Source organism: Pezoporus flaviventris, unplaced genomic scaffold (assembly GCF_033815535.1).
Source record: "Pezoporus flaviventris isolate CSIRO_AGI_PZ_B2104156 unplaced genomic scaffold, CSIRO_AGI_Pfla_v1 ptg000045l, whole genome shotgun sequence".
NCBI lineage: Eukaryota > Metazoa > Chordata > Aves > Psittaciformes > Psittacidae > Pezoporus > Pezoporus flaviventris.
This window is the reverse complement of record NW_026892593.1, coordinates 11,033,948-11,055,113: the sequence shown is the minus strand read 5'-3', so window position 1 is coordinate 11,055,113 and position 21,166 is coordinate 11,033,948. Positions and strand designations below refer to the sequence as shown.

At 36.2% G+C, this 21,166-nt stretch overlaps 1 protein-coding gene across 2 annotated transcripts in view; it reads left to right on the top strand.

The window, feature by feature from the left end:
- Positions 1-21,166, top strand: part of LRRK2 (leucine rich repeat kinase 2) — a 70,471-nt gene that overhangs the window by 28,443 nt on the left and 20,862 nt on the right. For both annotated transcript variants that reach the window (XM_061467449.1, XM_061467450.1), the window contains 19 exons: positions 126-270; positions 572-711; positions 2,039-2,167; positions 2,255-2,425; positions 4,142-4,397; positions 4,626-4,814; positions 6,441-6,562; positions 7,306-7,375; positions 7,827-8,047; positions 8,549-8,799; positions 10,122-10,270; positions 10,982-11,075; positions 13,783-13,969; positions 14,339-14,520; positions 15,030-15,259; positions 16,275-16,402; positions 17,612-17,830; positions 19,843-20,044; positions 20,654-20,742. In XM_061467449.1, coding sequence (XP_061323433.1) covers positions 126-270; positions 572-711; positions 2,039-2,167; positions 2,255-2,425; positions 4,142-4,397; positions 4,626-4,814; positions 6,441-6,562; positions 7,306-7,375; positions 7,827-8,047; positions 8,549-8,799; positions 10,122-10,270; positions 10,982-11,075; positions 13,783-13,969; positions 14,339-14,520; positions 15,030-15,259; positions 16,275-16,402; positions 17,612-17,830; positions 19,843-20,044; positions 20,654-20,742 — 3,174 coding nt within the window. The remainder of the gene's footprint in view (positions 1-125; positions 271-571; positions 712-2,038; positions 2,168-2,254; positions 2,426-4,141; positions 4,398-4,625; positions 4,815-6,440; positions 6,563-7,305; positions 7,376-7,826; positions 8,048-8,548; positions 8,800-10,121; positions 10,271-10,981; positions 11,076-13,782; positions 13,970-14,338; positions 14,521-15,029; positions 15,260-16,274; positions 16,403-17,611; positions 17,831-19,842; positions 20,045-20,653; positions 20,743-21,166) is intronic.

Below are 21,166 nucleotides of genomic sequence, written 5' to 3'. Positions count from 1 at the left end.
TGTAATTTCTCATACTTTAAGAAAAATTGCTTTTTCTTATAGAACAGCTTTAAGAACAAGCAGCTCTTCTGTTGCCATTGTAAGCAGAAAACCTTGATCTCATTTTATGTTCATTTCTCCATTAGTTTATTGGAAATCCTAGCATTCAGAAGTGTGGATTAAAACTACTTGCTTCTGTAGCTGAGTGCACTGGTGCACTAGAAATTTTAACCCAGCAAGGAGCTACTGACACTGTACTTCACACCCTACAGATGTATCCAGATGAACAAGGTAAAGAAGGTATTATGTTAGTAGTATGTGAATGACATAGTAGGAGGGGTGATTAACTTATAACTATAACTTATCTATTACTCTCTTCAGTATTAATGTGATGTAGGCTACATGGCAAGAAAAGGCTGCAGAACTGCACAGTCCTCAGGTTCATCTACCCTATAGTTACTCCTGGCCCTGTAATAGCTTATCCAAATAATTTTCTCAAATATTAGAAATATAACACTACTTAGGTCATGGGTTTATTCCACTGAGAATGACTGAATAAGCAACATTATTAATAGGTATTTTTTTCTTCTAGACATACAGTGTTTAGGTTTGAGTCTTCTACGCTCTTTGATTACAAGGAAGACTTTGTGTATTGCGACTATGCATGTCCTGTCAACAATTCTGGTTTCTACTCTGCGACGATTTAAAGAGGTCACTGAAATCCAGATGCATGTATGTGTTATTTCTACGTACAAAGATAAAAGTCAAAGGCAAAAACTTGGGAAATTATTTTAATGTAGTTGTATTTTAAATATAATTCCTTATTTTAGTTACTTCCTTTATTGCCATTACTACTTTAGTATAAGCCTTTTTTAATCAGTATGTTTGCCGTAGAGATGATTTTCTTGGAGGCATATATTCAATCCAGAATACATAACCATAGGTTTAGGTGTTAGTATCAAAGACTCCTGAGGTCTGCAAACTAGAACAAATTTCTCAGTTCATCATTCAGTCAAACTGTAACGATTTAATGAACTAACTGTCATTATAGTATTGATTGCCCTTCTTTGAAAAGTAATGTAAAATAACTTAGTCCTAGCCCTGTCACTAGCAATAAACTTGGTGTAGGAATGCTGTATTTAAGAAGGATATTATTGGAATACTGTCTCAGACTTTGGATGTACCCATGAATATGGGAGGAGAGTTCTTACTCTGTCTGCAAGCACACGTTCAGTCCTCCTCTTGTGCGAGTTCTGTTTCTTCTGCTTCAGAAGCTTTCCCCATTTATTGCCAGTTTCATCTTTTCTAGCGGAATGGAACTTGCCTCTGAAATCAGCTTTCTATGAGAGTTTCTGTATTTCTGTTTCAGATCAACGTGAAAACATCACAAGTCCAGCCTCCCTTCTTTACGCTGTTTTTCCCCCAACCCTTCCAAGTTCAGCTTAGCAACCAATATAAAGAGAAATCAAAATAGTATGATGGAATAAGGAAGTTACCTAAAGGGATTTAGTCTTAAGAGTCCCTAATTTACCCAGTCCACCCTTCTAGGAGAACCCTACTTGTAGAATTGTGGGATAATTTTGTATTTCTTTTTAGTTTTTAGATACATCTATTGCATTTTGCATTTAGACTGTGTGTTTTTCTCACATTCAAGGGTTACAGAGCAACACACTGTGACAGGCGGTGCATCTTTATCCCATATCCTTAGGAGGAGATTGTTTCCTCTGTACGTTTTCAGGAAATCACGAGTGCATTTGTCACTGCCAGGCAGGATGTTGCCAGATATTATGGTGCATAATTTGGCTTTTCAAAGCATCAGTTAATATCTGCTTAAGTGAGTCAGCTAAACATGCATGAAACTATAAACTCAGAGACACCTGGTGGTTTTGCCTTCTATCCTGATATTCTCCAGTTGGTGAATTATTGCATGTTTAAAAACAAAACAAAACAAAAAATTAAAACACATCTTTTGGTTGAAATTTGATTTTGTTGCATGGCCTGTTCTAAAATGACACTTTTTACCACTGTACTTATTTCAGTCTTCTCATTATATTTTTAGGGATTTCATGCAATCCTGTCAATTCTTGGCTTGTCACCTTGTTTTGCAAAGCTTCTGGTACATGAATCATTTGACACAGTCATTTTCTATCAGATGTCTATGTGTTTCACGGACAAGAGAGATCGACAGGTATCTTCTCTCTTTTGACAGCTCCACAGTTGAAGAAGTTTGGTGATTTTTTTTCTCCTAACTTTGATTGTTTGTCTTCCCATTCAGTTTCAAAGCCTGTGTTGTAAATGTTTTGCTAAAATAGCTGAAAATGATGATTTAAAAAATATGATGCTGGAAAAAGCATGTACCGAGTACAATAGTATTATGGCTGAATGTTTACTTCTACTTGGAGCTGATATTAATAAGAAGACAAAGACAAACTCTTTGATCTATCAGGTAATATATGGGAATATATAGTTTTATTGCTTTAAAATTTGTGCTTTTGTGTTCCTTTCTCTTTTCATGTAAACACATATTTGGCAGAACTTTGCACCAATACCCAGTGTAGTCTAACTGTGACTGGTTTGGTATTAACCATTGCTACTCACAGTGACTACAGACTCAACCTGATGTTCATTGAAACACCCTTCACTTTATTGAAACTCACAGGTTCACTCACACCTAGAATATGCCCACAAGGCCGGTTCAGTTCTGGTACAAGTTCACTTTAAAGTCCCTGCTTTCTGATTGTTTACCCTGTTCACATGCAAACCTGGATTCAATTAGGTACTGATTTAACATTAGCTTTGGCTTATTTTTGAGGCAGAAGACTAGAGCTCAAGCTTTGCAAAGTCCCAGTCAGTTTTTCTGAACTAATCAGGCATAGGTAGCATCAAGCCCATTAGAGCCCAGTCCATGAGTTGATATTTCAAATTCATCTTTCCGAGCTCTGTGAAGCTAAGTACAGATGGGCCAGCAGGCAGCACTGTGCAAAGATAAGTTTCAGTGTGCTTAGTCCCACTCTGTTCTAGTCCTGCAAAGAAGACTTCACCCAAAATGGCTTTGTCTGGAATGGTGGATTTGGTTTTCTTTTACTTTGTGTTGAGCCTAAACATTAATATAGTCAGATTTTGTGCTGATTTTACTGTTCTGATTAGATTTCGTAATATTTATCAACACAACTATAGTAATATAACATCTTGGAATGCCTGCAGTCACACTAGCTGCAGTTCCATGGTCTGTCCAGACAGTTGCCACATCCAGAACATCAACTATTTTAAATACGTTGGTGTCCTAAATAAGGCCAAAGGCAAGTATCCCATCTGGATTCAGCCATTCCAAGAGAGAGGCTGTTCCCACCTGCTTACAAGTGCTACTTGCTAAATATGACTGCCTTTAAAAATTTTTGTGAGAGATGGAGTGTATGAGCACTTCTTAATTTTGCTTCAGTGTCAAAGTTTTAAAGGGTCCAAGACAACCCCACCAGTCCTGTCTGAAGTGAATTAGGAAGTGTTCACTTCTGGCAGAGCTGACTGGATTTGATAAGCTCAGCTGGGTTTAGAACCAACCATTAGTCCATGGAGTCTGAGGCAGTCACATCACTGTTAGCAAACCACAGTGGAAATACTGAAGTAAGTGGAAGTATTTCTGAAAATAATTTTTTTTTTTTTTTTTGTAATATTCACAATCAACACTGCTCTGTGTAGCTCTGCAGGGTGAGGTTGGAAGGAGTAAAGTCAGTGGACCTGACCTCCCTAGAACTAGGCAAGGCTTGATGAGTCTCACCATTGTTGCCTGTTCATCTGATATCCACCTGACATGCCAAAATATCCCCAAGTGTCTTTTCTCCACTGAACAGATAAATAAATGGAGTTGCCATAGACTACATGGAATAACCAGACTATATAAATTACCATTCATTTTTGCCTGGAAATTTTTTGCACTCATGGCAGAAATTACAGAACTCAGGCATTCGTTATATTTTGGGGAAAGACTTTGGGGAAAATGTTCCAAAGAACATAGGCAGGCATATGCTCTGTGGGGCAGGGAATTGAAAAAAAAGACATGATCATAAAAATACAATGAATGTGAATTTAAGACAAGTCTCTTAATGCAGGCAGAGCTGTTGTTTGAGTGCTTCACATAAATGTTTTTGATCGCTTTCTCTGTTAGGTCTGTGAGAAAGGAAATAATCCTAAATTAGTGGAATTGCTATTAGCCAATGGTGCTCGAGAGCAGGATATTCGGAGCGCTTTAACCATCAGCATAAAGAGAGGAGATAGTCAAATCATCAGCTTGCTCTTAAAGAAACTTAGCCTTGATGTAACCAACAGCAGTATATGTCTTGGAGGATTTGGTATTGGGAGACTAGAACCTTCGTGGCTCATTCCTTTGTTCCCAGATAAACTTACTCCATTAAGAAAACAAAGTGAGTATATATATAGATTTTGGTATACAAAATATGTTAATATTTCTTGATGGTCTTATGTAAGTGTTTTAGATCAAGATATTCAGTTGAAGATCTCTTCATAGCATTCAGCTGGTTATAGAAAGACTGCCAAACCTTGAAAATAAATCAAGTTATTTCTGCTATTTTTTTAAAGCTATTTGTGTTTCTTGGAGAGCATGCTATTTTTTTGTTTCTTTATACATACAGATGCGGGTTCTGCACTAGCAAGAATGGTGCTTAAATTCCAGATGAAGAATATCTCAGAGGATAGATCAAGAACTTCCTCTGATTTAAACTTCTCTGAAGATGGAGTGGATAAAAGCTATGATTGGAATTTCATTTCTGACCCATTAGTGGACAGTCTTTTTCCTTTGAGTGATGATATTGATAGTGAAGGTAAATGTTTTTCTTTCTTCTTTTTATAAACCCAATGTAGTGTACCATGGCTAGAGCATAGCCAAAATCAGTTGTTATTTGTACTTGAGATAAACTACTTCCCTTGAAAAAAAAAAAAATTAGGATCTTAAAGCATTTTATTCAGTTACATATTTAAAATTAGTACTTCATGCATTCAGATTTGCAGAGTGAAAATCTGGAATCCATCCAACCAAATGTAGATACTGTTTTGATGTCTGCTTCTGAACTGTTCTTATATGCTGCCTTTACAGTCTACAGCAAAAAGCAAGTGCTTCAAGAGTGAAGTTTGTCTTATCGTGAAGTCAGGTGTATTGTGGTCTAGAAATCCCTGTTTGCTAGGTTGTCTCTAAATTAAGCATGTACAGTAAGTCCAGTATAAAAGACTATATTGTTAGCAAGTAAATTAAGTGAAACAAGTGCTATTCCAAGGATGTCTAATTGATCAGAAAGTGTAAATGACAAGTGTGTGTTCAGTCCAACATCATTCTTGGTAAGCATGTCAGGAAATCTGACTGCCTTTAGTTATAAAACCTACAGCATTTCTGTCATAATATTGGTAACATAACAGCAAGAGTAAGTGGCCTTGATTTCCAATATGACTTTCATTTGTTCAGGTGTCACTGTTGGTTTAGAACTGTTGGGTACTTAAAATAATCACAGATGAAGAATTTGAATTTTGGAATCAGAAAATCCTGAGGAATTGTTTTGATTCTGTTTTGTTCTTTCCTTTACATCATTCAGCACTGGTTTTAAGTTCTGTAGGACTGTAGCACAGACATACCATACTGATAAGTACTATATTGTCCCACACAGGAAAGCTGTTAAGTCATATGTAAATTATAGTGAAAAGAATGCAAGCTTTGCCAACAAGAGTTTTAAAAGTAGCTTTAGGAAGAGGAACACTAACTGGGTCCAGATAACCCCAAATCATGAAAGTTGGAATGGCATTTGATATTTCATTCTCAATAAATGTGGGAGTGCAAATTTATCTATTTAAATACATTTTTTTCCTATTTTAAAATGTTATTTACACTGCAGTAGTACAAAGATGTGTTACAAAGCATCTTTGGGCCCCTCCTGAAAAGAATGACATGGAAGTGCTGAAATGTGTCCAGAGGAGAGCAATGAAGCTGGTGAAGGGTCTACGGAACAAGTCTTATGAGGGAACTGGACTTGTTTAGCTTGGAGAAAAGAAGCCTCAGGGAAGACATGTTCCCTCTACAACTACCTGAAAGGAGGTTGCAGTGAAGTGGGGGTCAATCTGTTCTCCCAAGTAAAAAGCAGTATAGGACAAGAGGTAATAGCCTCAAGCTGCACCACAGGCAGTTCAGATTGGATATTAGGAAAAATTTCTTCACTGAAAGGGTTATCAAGTACTAGAACAGGCTGCCCAGGAAGTAGCTGAGCTGCTCTCCCGGGAAGTATTTAAATTATGTGTAAATATGCTGCTTAGGGAAATGGTTTAGTGATGGACTTGGCAGTGCTAGGTTTGTGGTTGGATTCAATGATCTTAAAGGTTTTTTCCAACCTGAACAATTCTATGATTCTATGATTCTAAATATTTTTCTTACTTATTTGTCCTCCTGTGTTATTTTTTTGTACTAGGAAGTGAAGGTTCACTTTTTACAAAAAAGAAGTCAAATTCCATTGCAGTTGCTGACTTATATTGTAGGGAAATGGCATTTCAAAGAGGTTCTCCTACTATGCCACGACATTCCTACTCTGTGGTAAGTCAGTTCCTTACTCCTTCCAGGCTTCTTTTAAGTCCATCTGTGTTGCCTACTGCAAAATTGCTGATAATCAAGTGTTAGGAAAGGTCATGTAACTATATGGGCTCTTGACCTGCTGTTGCCATTTAGTATTTCTTTTTATTGATATGCAATTACTGTGCTCCAAATCACTGTATAGATGAGAGTTTATTTCATCAAAAATTTATGATCAATAGAAAGTACACATTCCTGGGAATTGCTCAAATTTTTGGTCTGGTGTTCAACGGGATATATAAAAACTGTCAGCCTATGCACAAAGACTCAACTACCTTAGTGGAACTAATATTCAGAGTGCTACTGTGATGAATGGAGGCTGATTTTATAAGGAGACATAAGAGGACAAATCAGTAGAATCAAAGTCACGCTCCTTTGAAAGGAGCTTGTGTCTTTCCATTGACTATAAAAGGAAACTGTAGACACTTGCTTCCCCAGTGAAGGGTTTTTTTGTAATATCCTGGTCTATCCTATCACCCCTCCCTAGTGAATGTAATTTTAGGTTGCCAAAAAATGCACTACTTCCATTACACTTCAGCTCTACTGTTCTTTCATATTGAATGGATCAGTAAGTTTTATAGAGATGTGACCTATTGTTATTTTTAGTTGAAATGTACAGTTTCTTTGGCTCCCCCTGGAAGTTCTGATTAAAAGTGACCATATTTGTATGTGTCCATAACTGTTTTTTCTCTTCTGTAATTTTCCAGGGACCTGGCTCTGATTATGAACCATTAATAAAACAAAGAAGAAAATTCTTGCCTTCAGATGAATCCTCCAGTAAGAAAACTATACAGTTTAACATATATAACAGATTTTGCATCCTTTATTCTCTCACAAGCATAACTTGCAAAGATTTTAGTCAGATTGTGTATTTCTTTACAAAGAAGAAGATACATTTTGTAAATACTACAGTGGAGTACATATAACTCATATCTAGGATTTTTTTTTCCTGAGCTTCACAAACAATTTATGTAGAATTAAACAATGATATTTCATGAGTGCCCTTATTAGCTTTCAAAAGTTACTTCTGTTGTGCAGTGCAGTTCATCTCTTCTCTACTGTCTTACAAAATTCTGTCTCTTAATAGAAGTTTTCATGGATTTGGATCTTACCAATATCCAAACATTCACTGTCTTCTGCATTTTTAGATTCCAAGTTTGATTGATTTTAATTTTAATAATGTGATAAATGAAATAATGCTATTTTTCCCATGTTTTTGTTTTAATAGAAAGCACCTCAAAAATTTCACCACATTTAAGACCATCCGACAGTCTTTCTTCATTGATCTCAGAAAAGGAATATATTAAATCACTAGATCTTTCATCGAATGAACTGGAGAATATTGATGCTATTAGCCAGAATAGCTGCTTAACTAGTCATCTGGAACATCTTGAGAAACTGGAGCTCCACCAAAATGCTCTCACAAACATTCCAGAACAACTGTGTGAAGTAATTATGCCTAATTTTATGTAATACAAGTTGAGATTAGTTACTATAAGTTGTTTGTCTCTAACAACTACCCGTAACAGTACTGCCCATGAATATGGGAGTATATTTTTGCATGCTTCATACATTCACTTAGTTTTCATTCAGATTTATATTCAGCTAGAAATAAAAGTATTTTCATGGAACTGTTTTAAGTCATTTACTGGGGAGAAGTGCTCTAGGACATGTTATATTGAGTAACATAATGTAAATGGAACTGAGAAATGCAGGCAATTTACTGCTGTTAAATTTTATGAATCTGAGCTAATAAATATTGAAGAATGCTTTATGTTTTATTCTGTAATAGAAATATTGTGGTTTACATTGGTATGATTGCTATTTTCTGCTGGTTTTCCTAGTTAGAGAAATAGAAGTAAATTAATAAGTTGTATAAAATATAAATCAATTTAAAACCTGTAAATTCATATTTTCACTTTTGAAAAACAAATTATCCTTTTCTTTCAGAACTTGAAGTGCTTGACTTACTTGGATTTGCACAGTAACCGATTTACTTCTTTTCCCACTTATTTACTAAAAATGAATTGTATTGCAAATCTTGATATCTCTCGAAATGACATTGGACCTTCCTTTGCTTTGGATCCATACCTCAGATGTCCGACTCTAAAGCAACTTAATCTTTCATACAATCAACTTGTGTGCACTCCTGAGTTTCTTACAAATGTTGCTGAAAATCTGGAACAGCTGTTGCTAGAAGGGTGAGTAGCATTAGTAAGTGGAATGTAGCATAACAAACACAATAGCAAGTAATGCGTTTGTCATCCAGGTGACAGAGATGACTGTTACAGCACCAAAAGGATTGCTTATTCAGCAGTGAAATTGGCATTATCTCCCCACTGTGTAAACTGCTACAACTTTCAGTGTTGCATTACAAAGTACATGAGAATATCTGTATTGGGCCTTGATGGGCATTGCAGTTTCAGTGACATACTAAAAATGTTGTAGTTCAGCATTTTTCTGCTGTGTCCTGGGTTCAGCAATATGTCTCCATACTGTTCCAGACACCGTCCTCTCCAGACACAGTTCTGTCTCTGTCTCTGTACCCTCAACTAGGGTTTTGGTATACAGAACACAGTTTTCATTCTATTTTGTATTCACCAGAGGGTTGGTTTTTTTTATAGTGGCTCATGGAATGGCTTTTGTTGGCTATGGATATGTATGAAATGGCAGAAGCAGAGAAAATACATAATGTTTCATTTAGCATCACTTTGTATTGAATTTGCTCATGAGATAATTCATACCTATACCTTATTCTTAAGAATACTATTATCGATAGCTCTGTAAACTGCAGACACTGTCTCATTCTTCTCTGGTAATTTATTTTAAATGGGTTTCTTACATACAAGTTCACAAAGTATAAAGATAGCAGTGTAGGTAACCAAGGGAAGCAGTATTAAATATGTGAGTCAAATATATAAAAGCGGTATTTTAAATTCAAAATCCTGTTGCATTTCTTCTCTTCATTAGCTTGATTTTGAATTTTATTAGCAACATTACCTTTGCAAAACAGTGCTGCTTGGTTCTTTTGTCTCTGTATTTTCAGGGTCTTTGTCTCTCTCTGGTGGTGTTCTTCTCAGAATACATTGTTCGTAGCATTGATGCTCATCCTCCATTCTATCCCCTATACAGAATTCCGTTTATTTTTTTTTGTTGTTGTTTGAGATTGATAATCTGTGACTGTAATCTTACAAACACGTCTTTAGTAAACAGAATTACTTGCAAATGCAACCATCCTCTTTGTGTGGGATTGAGCCGCAGTATGTAATCTGGAACTGACACCTTGTAGTACATGCTTATATTTGCTGTCCAAATGAATTACAACAATCTTAGTATCAGTCACATAATTGCATGTTGCCACTCTACCAGGCTTTTTACTGACTTATTGGCCTTTATACAGGCAAAAGTCTTATTTGTGGTTTACCAGTGTAAGGATAGCACTGTCAGATCGATACTCTTTAATTTATCAGCTAATAGTTTCTGAACAAAACACGGATTTTTTTTTTTCTTATTATTCTCTCAGAAACAAAATTTCATGCTTATGTTCACCCATATGCTTGAAAGAACTGAAAATTTTAAACATTAGTAAGAACAATATTTCATCCCTTGCTGAGAATGTCTTCATGGGCTGTACAAAACTGGAGCAGTTCAACGCCAGGATGAATGCTCTTGGTAAGTGTGAAAGTAGGATCCACCTTCTAGGAACCATTCCCAGCCACAAAATTCCTCAGCCACCAGCGTTCAGAGTCTTGGGAGAAAAGGAGAATACCACATATGCTTGTCCCGCGTGTGTTGCAGTGGCTTAGCATATTTTGTGAAATGGTGTCAAAATTAATTTATCTGTGAAAAATACAAATTACATAAATAAGATTATAATAATACTGCAGGAGTTCCTAATTGCTCTCAGAATTTATTTGTCTTTAAGATAGAATCTTCCATTTTTAAATTACTATAACAGTATTTCAGAAGGTAGCTCTTAGCCTTGCATTAAACACAGCTGAATCGTTGGAGTCATTTTGATATGCATAAGATGCAACACTCACTGGGTGAATTATGAGAATGTATGTATACTGGCAATACAGCAAAGTGTAAATAAGATTATTTCATTATTTAATGCCAGTGTGAGGTGAAGTATAGTATGATGTAATGTGATAAAAACCGGTACCTTAACTCTGTTCGAAACTTCTTTAGTTTTGGGAGTTTAGTTTTAAATCAGCTTAGAAAAAAAGTTTCAGATTCTGCCTTCAGTAGCTTGTAAAAAGACCTGTGTATACAGAAGGTGTTGGACTCACCTTTTTAGTCTGTCTTTGATTTTAGAAAATTCAAGTGTTAAAAATAAGCAGTTCTGAAAAGTAATAGGATTAACCTCTTTTTCTGCTCTAGAAACAATACCTGACTTGTCATCCGGCTTAACAAGTTTGAAATTATCTCAAAATCAGTTTACTAAAGTTCCAGAAGCAATTCTTCTTCTACCGCAGTAAGTTATTATTGTATTTATTGATGTTACTGAAAATCTCATGGCAAGACCTTGGTTAAGCAAGAAATCATACATGTTTTACTGAGTTTCAGAAAAAATTCTCTGAACACATTAAATTCAAAAATTAGAAGCTTTTAACTGAAGACAAACCAGTCCCATTTTCTTCGTTGAGCAATTCTGTTCCTCAAATTCAGATCATTGTTATTGAGCGTATATTGCTTGAACTGAAGCTGAAAATTATTGCTGAGAAGTCCAGAATGAATTAAGTATTTTCTTGAAACCAGCAATAAAAAGACACTGGCAATTTTTCCTTTTCAAGAAGTTCTGCAGACATTTGCACAAGGCTACTGAGATTAGTTTTTCACTTCCCAAACATCACAAGATATTTATTCTCAAAGAATGACACTTCCTCAAGATGGAATTGTGATAAAGATGCATGTGACGTTTATTTTGGTGTACCTTCAATGCATTTCTCTTGTGGAAATCAAGCTTCTGCTTTTTTTTGTTTTATAGAATTTACTGACCTTAACAGGTCACTAGAATCAGATTGTGGAAGGAGAGCTAGCAAGGGTTAATCAGATCAGTTATCTGATAGATGTGGGTAGATGTGAGTGCTGATGGCACCCTGGGAAGGTAGATGCACAAATTTGTGAATTTACATTGGTCAAATTTACATAGAGCAAATCATTATTAAAATGATATTACACTGTTTCATCAAGCTAACATTTATATTCACAGCAGTCAATTTAACGGATGTGTTAAAAATGGTGCACCTTTCAGGTTCTACATCTCCCAGCCCAGGCAAATCAATGAGTTTCATGCTTCATGTTCCACAGCAACGTAAACAGCATGTTTGTCCAACAGATGACTTACAGAAATGAAATGTTCTTCTTTACGTAGTTCTTAAATGTGTGTGAAGTTGAACTATATAATTAATGAACATGTATGTATTTACAAACATTCTTAGAAACATTTTGATAAAAATGTGAGATATGTGTACCATCTGACATTAATCTCCTAACTTAGTAACAAGAAAGAGAACAGCTCAGATCACCCAGTAAAGCTCCAGTTTGTAAGTGGAATCTTGGGTTCTAGACAGTTGGTAATACCAGCAAGTTCCAATTGCTTTTTTTCTTTTTTATTTGAAATTTATCAAAAAAGCCCATGAAACTGCATGTTAGTGTTATTCTAAATTGCAATTACCTTTTTAAATATATTTATTCTAGCAAATTAGACATTGCACAGGTCCTGCCCTGACCTGTAATTAAAGTCATGAGCTAAGCTCCATTCTCTGTTACCTGTATAAATGTATATTAACTATACTGTTTACAGTTGAATTACAGGAGTGCAAACCATATTTATCTGTGTCTCCTACTAATCTGAACAGTCAAGCACATCTGCAAATTGTAGAAAGAATAAGGTAGTGGACTGTTACCACAATATGTACACTTTTATTTAAAGTGACTCTTCCATTTACTGTCTACAACATATGCACATAGTACAATGTGGATGTCTATTTTCATCATAAGGCAATTTCATCCACAGGCAAATACACTGAAAGAATATTGTACTAAATCAATCGTATGTATTTTCTGAGTTAATGAAGACCTGCTTAAAATAACACCTTAATTACTTTTGCTTGTAGTAACAATTCTCTATCTTCTGTCTACATTCCTGACAGAAAACTGTCTGTTCTGATATCTAATCCATTTGCTTATTTATTAAATAGTAGAATCATAGAATCATAGAATAGAATCATAGAATAGTTAGGGTTGGAAAGGACCTTAAGATCATCTAGTTCCAACCCCCCTGTCATGGGCAGGGACACCTCCCACTAAACCATGTCACCCAAGGCTCTGTCCAGCCTGGCCTTGAACACCACCAGGGATGGAGCATTCACAGTTTTCCTGGGCAACCCATTCTGGTTCCTCACCACCCTTACAGTAAAGAATTTCTTCCTTATATCCAATCTAAACTTTCCCTGTTTAAGTTTGAACCCATTACACCTTGTCCTAACACTACATTTCCTAATGAAGAGTCCCTCCCTAGCATCCTTGTAGGTCCCCTTCAGATACTGGAAGGCTGCTATGAGGTCTCTACGCAGCCTTCTCTTCTCCAGGCTGAACAGCCCCAACTTTCTCAGCCTGTCTTCATAAGGGAGGTGCTCCAGTCCCCTGATCATCCTCGTGGCCCTTCTCTGGACTTCTTCCAACAGTTCCATGTCCTTTTTATGCTGAGGACACCAGAACTGCACACAATACTCCAGGTGAGGTCTCACGAGAGCAGAGGGGCAGGATCACCTCCTTCGACCTGCTGGTCACACTCCTTTTGATGCAGCCCAGGATACGGTTGCCTTTCTGGGCTGCGAGCGCACACTGAAGCTGGCTCATGTTCCTTTTCTCATCCACCAACACCCCCAAGTCCTTCTCCGCAGGGCTGCTCTGAATCTCTTCTCCGCCCATCCTGTGGCTGTGCCTGGGATTGCTCTGACCCATGCACTTGGCATGGTTAAACCTCATAAGGCTGGCATCAGCCCACCTCACAAGCATGTCAAGGTCCATCTGGATGGCATTCCTTCCCTCCAGCATATCAGCTGAACCACACAGCTTGGTGTCATCGGCAAACCAGTCATTCAGTTCCAATACAAATCTCAGTTTTATTTTTTTTATTTCCTAACTTCTCTTTTTTTTATTTTTCATGTTTTCAGTTTGCGATCGGTAGATTTAAGCCAAAACAAGATCATAAGCCTGCCTGGACCAGTGCACTGGAAATCATTAAACTTAAGGGAGCTGTTATTTAATTATAACCAAATCGACCTCTTGGACTTGAGTGAAAAGGCATGTGCATGGTCTAGGCTAGAAAAGCTACACCTATCCCACAACAAGTTAAAGGAGGTAAATTATAAGATTCAATCTAAAGAAAATAGTTTTTCAATGTTTCTTTGATTTTTTTATGTCACCTCTCATACCACAAAAATCCTTAATAAAATGTATGTAATTGCAAATACTATTTCCTTTGAATGAAAATCACCGTATTTTATTAAGCTCTTCTTCATGGAATGTGTCATCATATAATCAGTTTGTATGATGAATTCATTTTGAGGTCCTTTGTCTATTAGTATGTGAAATCAGGCCTGTTTATTAAAAAAAAGAAGCTAAAAATACAGTGGTAAAAGTAATACTGAATTCTGTTAAGTATTTAATGTTCATGCTCATGCTGTTTTTTGTAATGTTTAATTACCCGATAAATGTTCTTTTATTTAGATTCCTCCTCAGATCGGCTTCTTAGAGAACTTGACTTCTCTGGATGTAAGTCATAATCCCGATTTGAGATTCTTTCCTGATGAAATGGGAAAACTGTCCAAAATCTGGGATCTTCCTTTGGAAGGACTCAATCTTAATTTAGATTTCAAACACGTGGGATACAAAGCCAGAGACATTATCAGGTTTGTGGCCTTATTGTTCTTGAATATCCTCATGTTGCTTTCTTGGGATATGCAGTAAGCATTAATAAAACAACATATCCTTTTAAAAAGACATGATGGTTTGTCTTAACGAACTCCAGTATGCTACTTTATGGACGGTATCATATCATATAAACTCACACACATAAAACAGATTCTAGTGATTTCTATATTACTTCTTGAATGTTGTGCTTCTATAAACCATGCAATAAACGGTGCTTACCAATTATTTTGAATATGTTCCTTGTGTTCCCAAGTGCACAGAGCACATTTTCTGGGTAATTACAAAACAAAAAAAGGCATATTCTGAATTAAGCTTTAACTTTCAAATCAGAAATTAGAATAGATTGTTAAAATCCCAGTAATATCAAAAAGATATTGAAAATATAAAGAAAATGGTATGGGTTTAGATTTTTTCCTTGGTCTTGAGTGCTGTTGGTATTTTTCTTTATTACACACTGCTGTGAGTTCTGCAAACTTTTTTATGCCAGATTTCTTCAACAGCGACTGAAGAAGGCTGTACCTTATAACAGAATGAAGCTCATGATTGTTGGAAACACCGGCAGTGGGAAAACTACCCTGCTACAACAATTAATGAAATACAAACGGACAGAATTGGGCTCTTCAAAAGCTACAGTAGGCATTGATGTAGAAGACTGGATCATTCAAGGGAAAGGCAAATTGAAGAAAGATCTTATATTAAATGTGTGGGATTTTGGAGGTATCTGAAGAGCTTATTGTCATTTCCTGTTGCCTTTTCTAACACATTAATGCATTACTTATTCTTGGAGTAGGCCTGTGAAATTTTGAGTTGTGGATAGTAGAATTATGCAAGCTTACACCAAAAGTCAAGTGACTACTTATAAATTAGTGAATTCTATAAACTGGCAACCAATCCCTCAAATTTAATACAAAGCCTCAGAAATTTCTCATCATCAGACGTGGTCTGACCACTCGTTTCTACCACAGCACTTTAGAACTGTTACTTCAGAATAGCAAGAAACTGTAATCACCAGAAGAATCATCTTTCAACTCTCTTTCTCCCTTCTATACTCTGGCTCTGTCTAGGCTCTACAGCATCACTGTTTTGCAATGTCCCAGTAAACAAAGCACTTAGGAGACTTTGAAGTTCGGGGTTTTTGAAATCTTTCTAAATATGGGCAACTCCAGAAGCACTTGTAAAGGGCACTTTAGCCTATAGAAGGGTTGCTTCTAAATGTAGGTCTGTGATCATTTAAATACAGTCTATGTCACAATGGATAAGCACAGAAGAGCATCATTCAAGCTGAATGTCCAGCTTCAATTGTGATTTGAAGTGCTTAATGATGTGAACTTGGGAGTCTTATTTTAAATTTGCTGAAAGGATAAGAGCAAGGAAGGGAAGAAGGAGGGGTAGGAAGGAGTGAGGGAGAAATTCAATATTGAAATTTTAAAAGAATCATGAGCATTCAAGTTGTGTTTGTAGCAAACATGTTTATCCAGTTGTTAAATCTTACACATCTTGACTTTAAACTAGCTTACATGTTTGAACACTACGCTTCAGTCATTAAGCTACCACACAGTACCTACCTAAAATTCATAGTTATTATAGGTTTCCTCTCAATTTAGATGATTTTCTGTAAGCATTAATTTCATTTGTGGATTAGTTATCTGAAAATAAGTGTTCTGCTGCCTTTTTGTGACTTGAAGATGTTCAATGAGGCAAGTACTAAACAGTGGAAATTTTTTATCATTAGGACAAGAAGAGTTCTACAGTACCCATCCGCATTTTATGACCCAAAGAGCTTTATATCTTGCTGTTTATGATCTCAGCAAAGGACATGCAGCGATAGATGCTATGAAGCCGTGGCTTTTTAACATCAAGGTAAGCCACAGATACGTACAGAATGGAATTTCACATTCTAGGGAGCTGCTGGTGAGCAGCAAATAAACCACAAATATTTTCAAACAGGGAAAGAGGAAAGAAGCTCTTCAGTAAATAAAAACAGTAAGATGAAACAAGAGCTGAAATACATATTTAAAATATGATCAGCACCAGTTTGTACTTCCAATGGTAGAGAGTGATGTGCAAAAGAATAGTTTACATATTCTGGCAACATGTGAAATTAACTGATAAAAAGAAGAAAGGGATAGTGTTAAAGGGATGAGTAGTTAAACCCGCTTTTTCTTTTATGCCATTGTAAATTTTGTGGAAATCAGAATTTTACTAATTTAAAACTGAGTAGATGCAGGTTTGAAATCATGCTGTTAAGTGTATGCTTAGCTTCCTGTTGTTAACAGGAATGATTCCAGGACTATGATAGGAAAATTGGTCTAAGGATCTGCTTACATATATTTTTATTTCACTATTTTATTTTCATTTGATGAAATCACCCCATGGTGAGTGAGCATTCCTTGTCTTTTCCTTTCGTATGATGGTTAGCCATGGCTGAGCAGTGCTATTACATGAAGATTTTGTATACTGATTCTGTTTGTTAAGCTTGTCTTTTTCACTCTTTCCACCTTGAGCAGTGATACAGGACAGAGGGTTATAGTATGTTTAGTGTTGATGAAGCCCATTTCTGATGTGTTCTCCTCTGATATGCAGTGCTTGCAAATGTATCATTGCTGCACTGTTCTAATGACAACTAGCAGATTACACTTTGCTTTCCGTTTTGTTGATCATTTTTAATGAAAAATGCAGTTGTCCCTCTAATTTACTGGCAATGTTATTAATTTGCAAAGTATGAAATACAGATCTACACTGCTTCTTTTCAAAAAAAGCAGATTTGTTTTATATTTCTATTTTAAAATAGACTCACCTCTGTATGTTAAAAATCATGGTTTGTAACCATGGTTTGTAATGCATTTTTACTGCCTTATCAAGTCAAGTCTATTTTATGAGACTGCAGTTTAAACTTCCTCTGAATAAAGACATGAAATAGTATTTCAGATTTCAAACTTGTTTTAAAGAGTTACATTTAAAGGGGAATAAACAGTTGCTTTTTTCTTTGTATTCTGTGTTTTGACTAAATTGCTCACATTTTGTGTGGATATGAAATAATAACATTAACTGTCTGGATCTTACTAACAGGCTCGAGCTTCAACATCCCCCGTCATTCTTGTTGGCACTCATTTAGATGTTTCTGATGAAATGCAACGTAAGGCCTGCATGAGTAAAATTACTAGAGAGCTGTTGAATAAGCGAGGCTTCCCAGCAATCCAAGATTATCACTTTGTGAATGCTACTGAAGAATCTGATTCCATTATCAGACTTCGGAAAATCATAATAAAGGAGAGTCTTCACTTCAAGGTGAGCTACATACTGTTGATAATGTTGAAAACATCCTAGCATTAGTTCAGGATTTAACATGAATTAACACATTATTAAGTACATTTTTAGTGTGACAGCAAACTCATCTTGCCTTATAGAAAATGTTACACACAGCAAAATAATGAAGGAAAACCACCAGGTTTGTTTTAATTTCATTTTCTACCAGAAAAATCAACTTAGTAAAAATCTCAGCTAAGTTCTGTTTTCAAGCACTAGGGCCATAAATAGAATATTCAATTAAAAATAGGCCATCTTTTTTTATGAAGAAACATGATCAAAACCTGCTTTTTGTTGAATGGCATCATATAATTACAATATATGTAGTGCAAGATTTCAGGGCACCAGGAAGTAAGGTTTTGTGATTTCTGAAAGCCAACTAATTCTCCATTTACTGATTTTTATTTTATATAGTATGAAACCCTTCCTAGAAAGGGGAATTCTCTGCTTATCTCCTAAGCAGCAGCATGAAGCAGTAAGTGTGAATAATAAGTATGAAGAGACTAGCCCAGGCATAAATCTGACAGAAAGACAGGATCCCATCTGTTACAAAAGAATATACATGTTTTTATTTTTTCATTTATACAGTATCAATCACGTACAGTGTCATAACATGTTTGTTAAAGAGAAAAGGTGATGTCCTGTACTACTGCAGTCAGTGGCAGAACTTCATAAATCATAGCAGAGCCCAAATTTCTTCAGAATTACTGCTTGGAAGATTTTATAGAGCTAATGCTGTATTTATGACCAACCTCACACTGGTGGTGGTTCAAAGGAAAGGAAAAGCACGCACACCTCATGTTTCTCTTTCAGGAACTTAGCTGCATCCATAATCCGCCTAACTTCATTCCACAGTTCAAGGAATAGCTAACCAGTGCTAAGTGGCAATGAGGTGGCCTATTCAGCTGGAATGGATTAATTTGACTTCTCATACATTTAGTAGGCGTGAATAGAGCTGATGTTTGTAGACGTTTATGTAGCCCTGTAGGTCCACACTTCTTCAGCACTCAGGACAAGGTCTGCTTTTTGAAAACATTTCCCTCTGTCTAGAAGTTATTCCTGTAACATCCACATCTCTTGTGACTATGACTTAAACTCACATTTAAACTTCACACAAACAGAAGGTAGCCTGAAAAAAGGGAGGTATTTTCCATAATTAATGTAGGCACTTTGTGAAAGGAGTGCTCCAAGGTACCTGCTTTGAAGTTGGACAAAGTGAGTTAAGTATTCAACATTGTTAGAAAGTGCTCCGAGTCTTCGAAATTACACAAGGTACTAATTATATTCTTGACGCATACAAATGCCACAGTGCATTGGTGTTTAACTTCTTTTAGAGGAAGATTACAAACTAAGAAGCCAATTTGGAAATGTTGGGAAAATTATTTCCCATTTCCTCAAAAAAAACCCCAACAGACTAGCACAGCACCCACGGAGACGGAAGAACAGTTTTGGGTGCTAGCTAATAACAAAGGTGAAACAATGTCTCCAGGAAGGAACGGAGGCTCCGGAAACAGGGCAAAGCATGCGGCTGGTTCCTCTAAGTGTCACTAACCTAGCTAAATTTATTTCTTCCTCTCCTCTTGTCCACTGACTATCAGCAATGGAGACTTCTAGTTAAGCTACTACCCTTTCCCCCCCCAGTTTATCTGAAGACATGTCTAGAAAGATTACAGATTACAAGAGGTATAAACTTTATTCATTTACCTCTGTCTTGTGCTCACCTGAGATGTGTAACATCATCTGTTCATACAGAAAATATTTTCCTTTTACTTCAAATCAAACCTTTCTCTTTGAAATTGTGTCTTCTAAGAAGACATCATTTTTTATGGAAACATGGAAATGTTTTCTTCTTTGAGTATTCATTTTTAGAAGAATGTTCATGTTAAAATTCTGGAAGAAAAATCAGTTACATCTACCTTTCAGAAGCCATTGTATTCAGTAAATCCCACATGAATAAATGAGTACATCTAAGATTATTATTCCTAATTATGCAGATCAGAGAACAACCAGTGGTTGGTCAGCTAATTCCTGATAGCTACCTGGAGCTGGAGAAGAGAATTTTGCTGGAACGTAAAAATGTCCCAGTTGAATTTCCTGTGATTGATCAGAAACGCTTACTGGGACTGGTACAAGAAAGCCAGTTACAACTGGATGAAAATGAACTCCCTCACGCAATTCACTTTCTGAATGAATCAGGTAAAATATTCTCTTCAGGTATGTTTGTTAGCACTTTATTGCACATCTGCAGCAGACCAACCTGTATGTGTTTTTAAATCTCACAAAAGTTTGCCACGGTGTTAAGCTGAAATGCTTAAGCTTGGGTAGCTTTAGTTTGATAATCCAGGTTACTATGTCACAAAGGAATTCCAAGATATAGAGAATTACTACTGTAACAATTTATATCTCTTACTCCTCCTTGAAAACGTTATAACTGCTATTTAGATAGCACAGTTTCTGAAGAAAGTTGCAATTGCTGTAATAGCTTGAATAGAATAGTGATTAGATAAATACATGTTCCAGCTTATCTCAGTGCTTTACAGACTGTATAAGATTAAATAATAAACCAAAAAATAAGTTGCTTGGAAAGAAAATCAAGTCAGATCACAAATCTAACAGGATGTCAAGTAAAGTTGAACAAACCATGATTGTGTTGTACTGTCCTGAAATACTGACATAAATTCAGTAGCTGTATTTATTATTCAAACTGCTTATGTCAAGAAAGAAAAACAGCCCAGAGTGGGGTATTTACTGTGCTTAATATAGAGCTTGAGAAATGCATTGCTAAATACAACATTCTTTGTGCAGGTGTACTCCTCCATTTTCAAGACCCAGCACTACAGCTGAGAGATCTGTATTTTGTAGATCCCAAGTGGCTGTGTAAAATCATGGCACAGGTTAGACCCTGATTGCTTTTTTCATCTACATTTGTAGAACCTTTTCCCATCTGAAACCACTGTAACTCATCCGTGATTCTTCTTCACCATTTCTTTACTATTTCATTACCTAGAATTTTCTCAGGACCCAGGTTGGTTTACCTGGCTCTTTCTGTTTCGTTTGCTTTCAAGACAACTGCCCGTCTCAGCAGTTCTATGTTCTTATGCTGTAATGTCCAGTATCATTTAAACTGCACTGGACACGAGAATGGATGTAGAACAGAAAAAACCCATGGATGCAAAGTAATGCTGTAATCTGTTGTGATAAATTGCAATGAAAGCTGGAGCTTTGGATTAAAGCAGTAAGAATGGGGGGGGGAGGGGGAAAGGGTCATTGTATGCTTACCGATGGCAAAAGGGAGTGGTAGATTCACATTTTGGGATG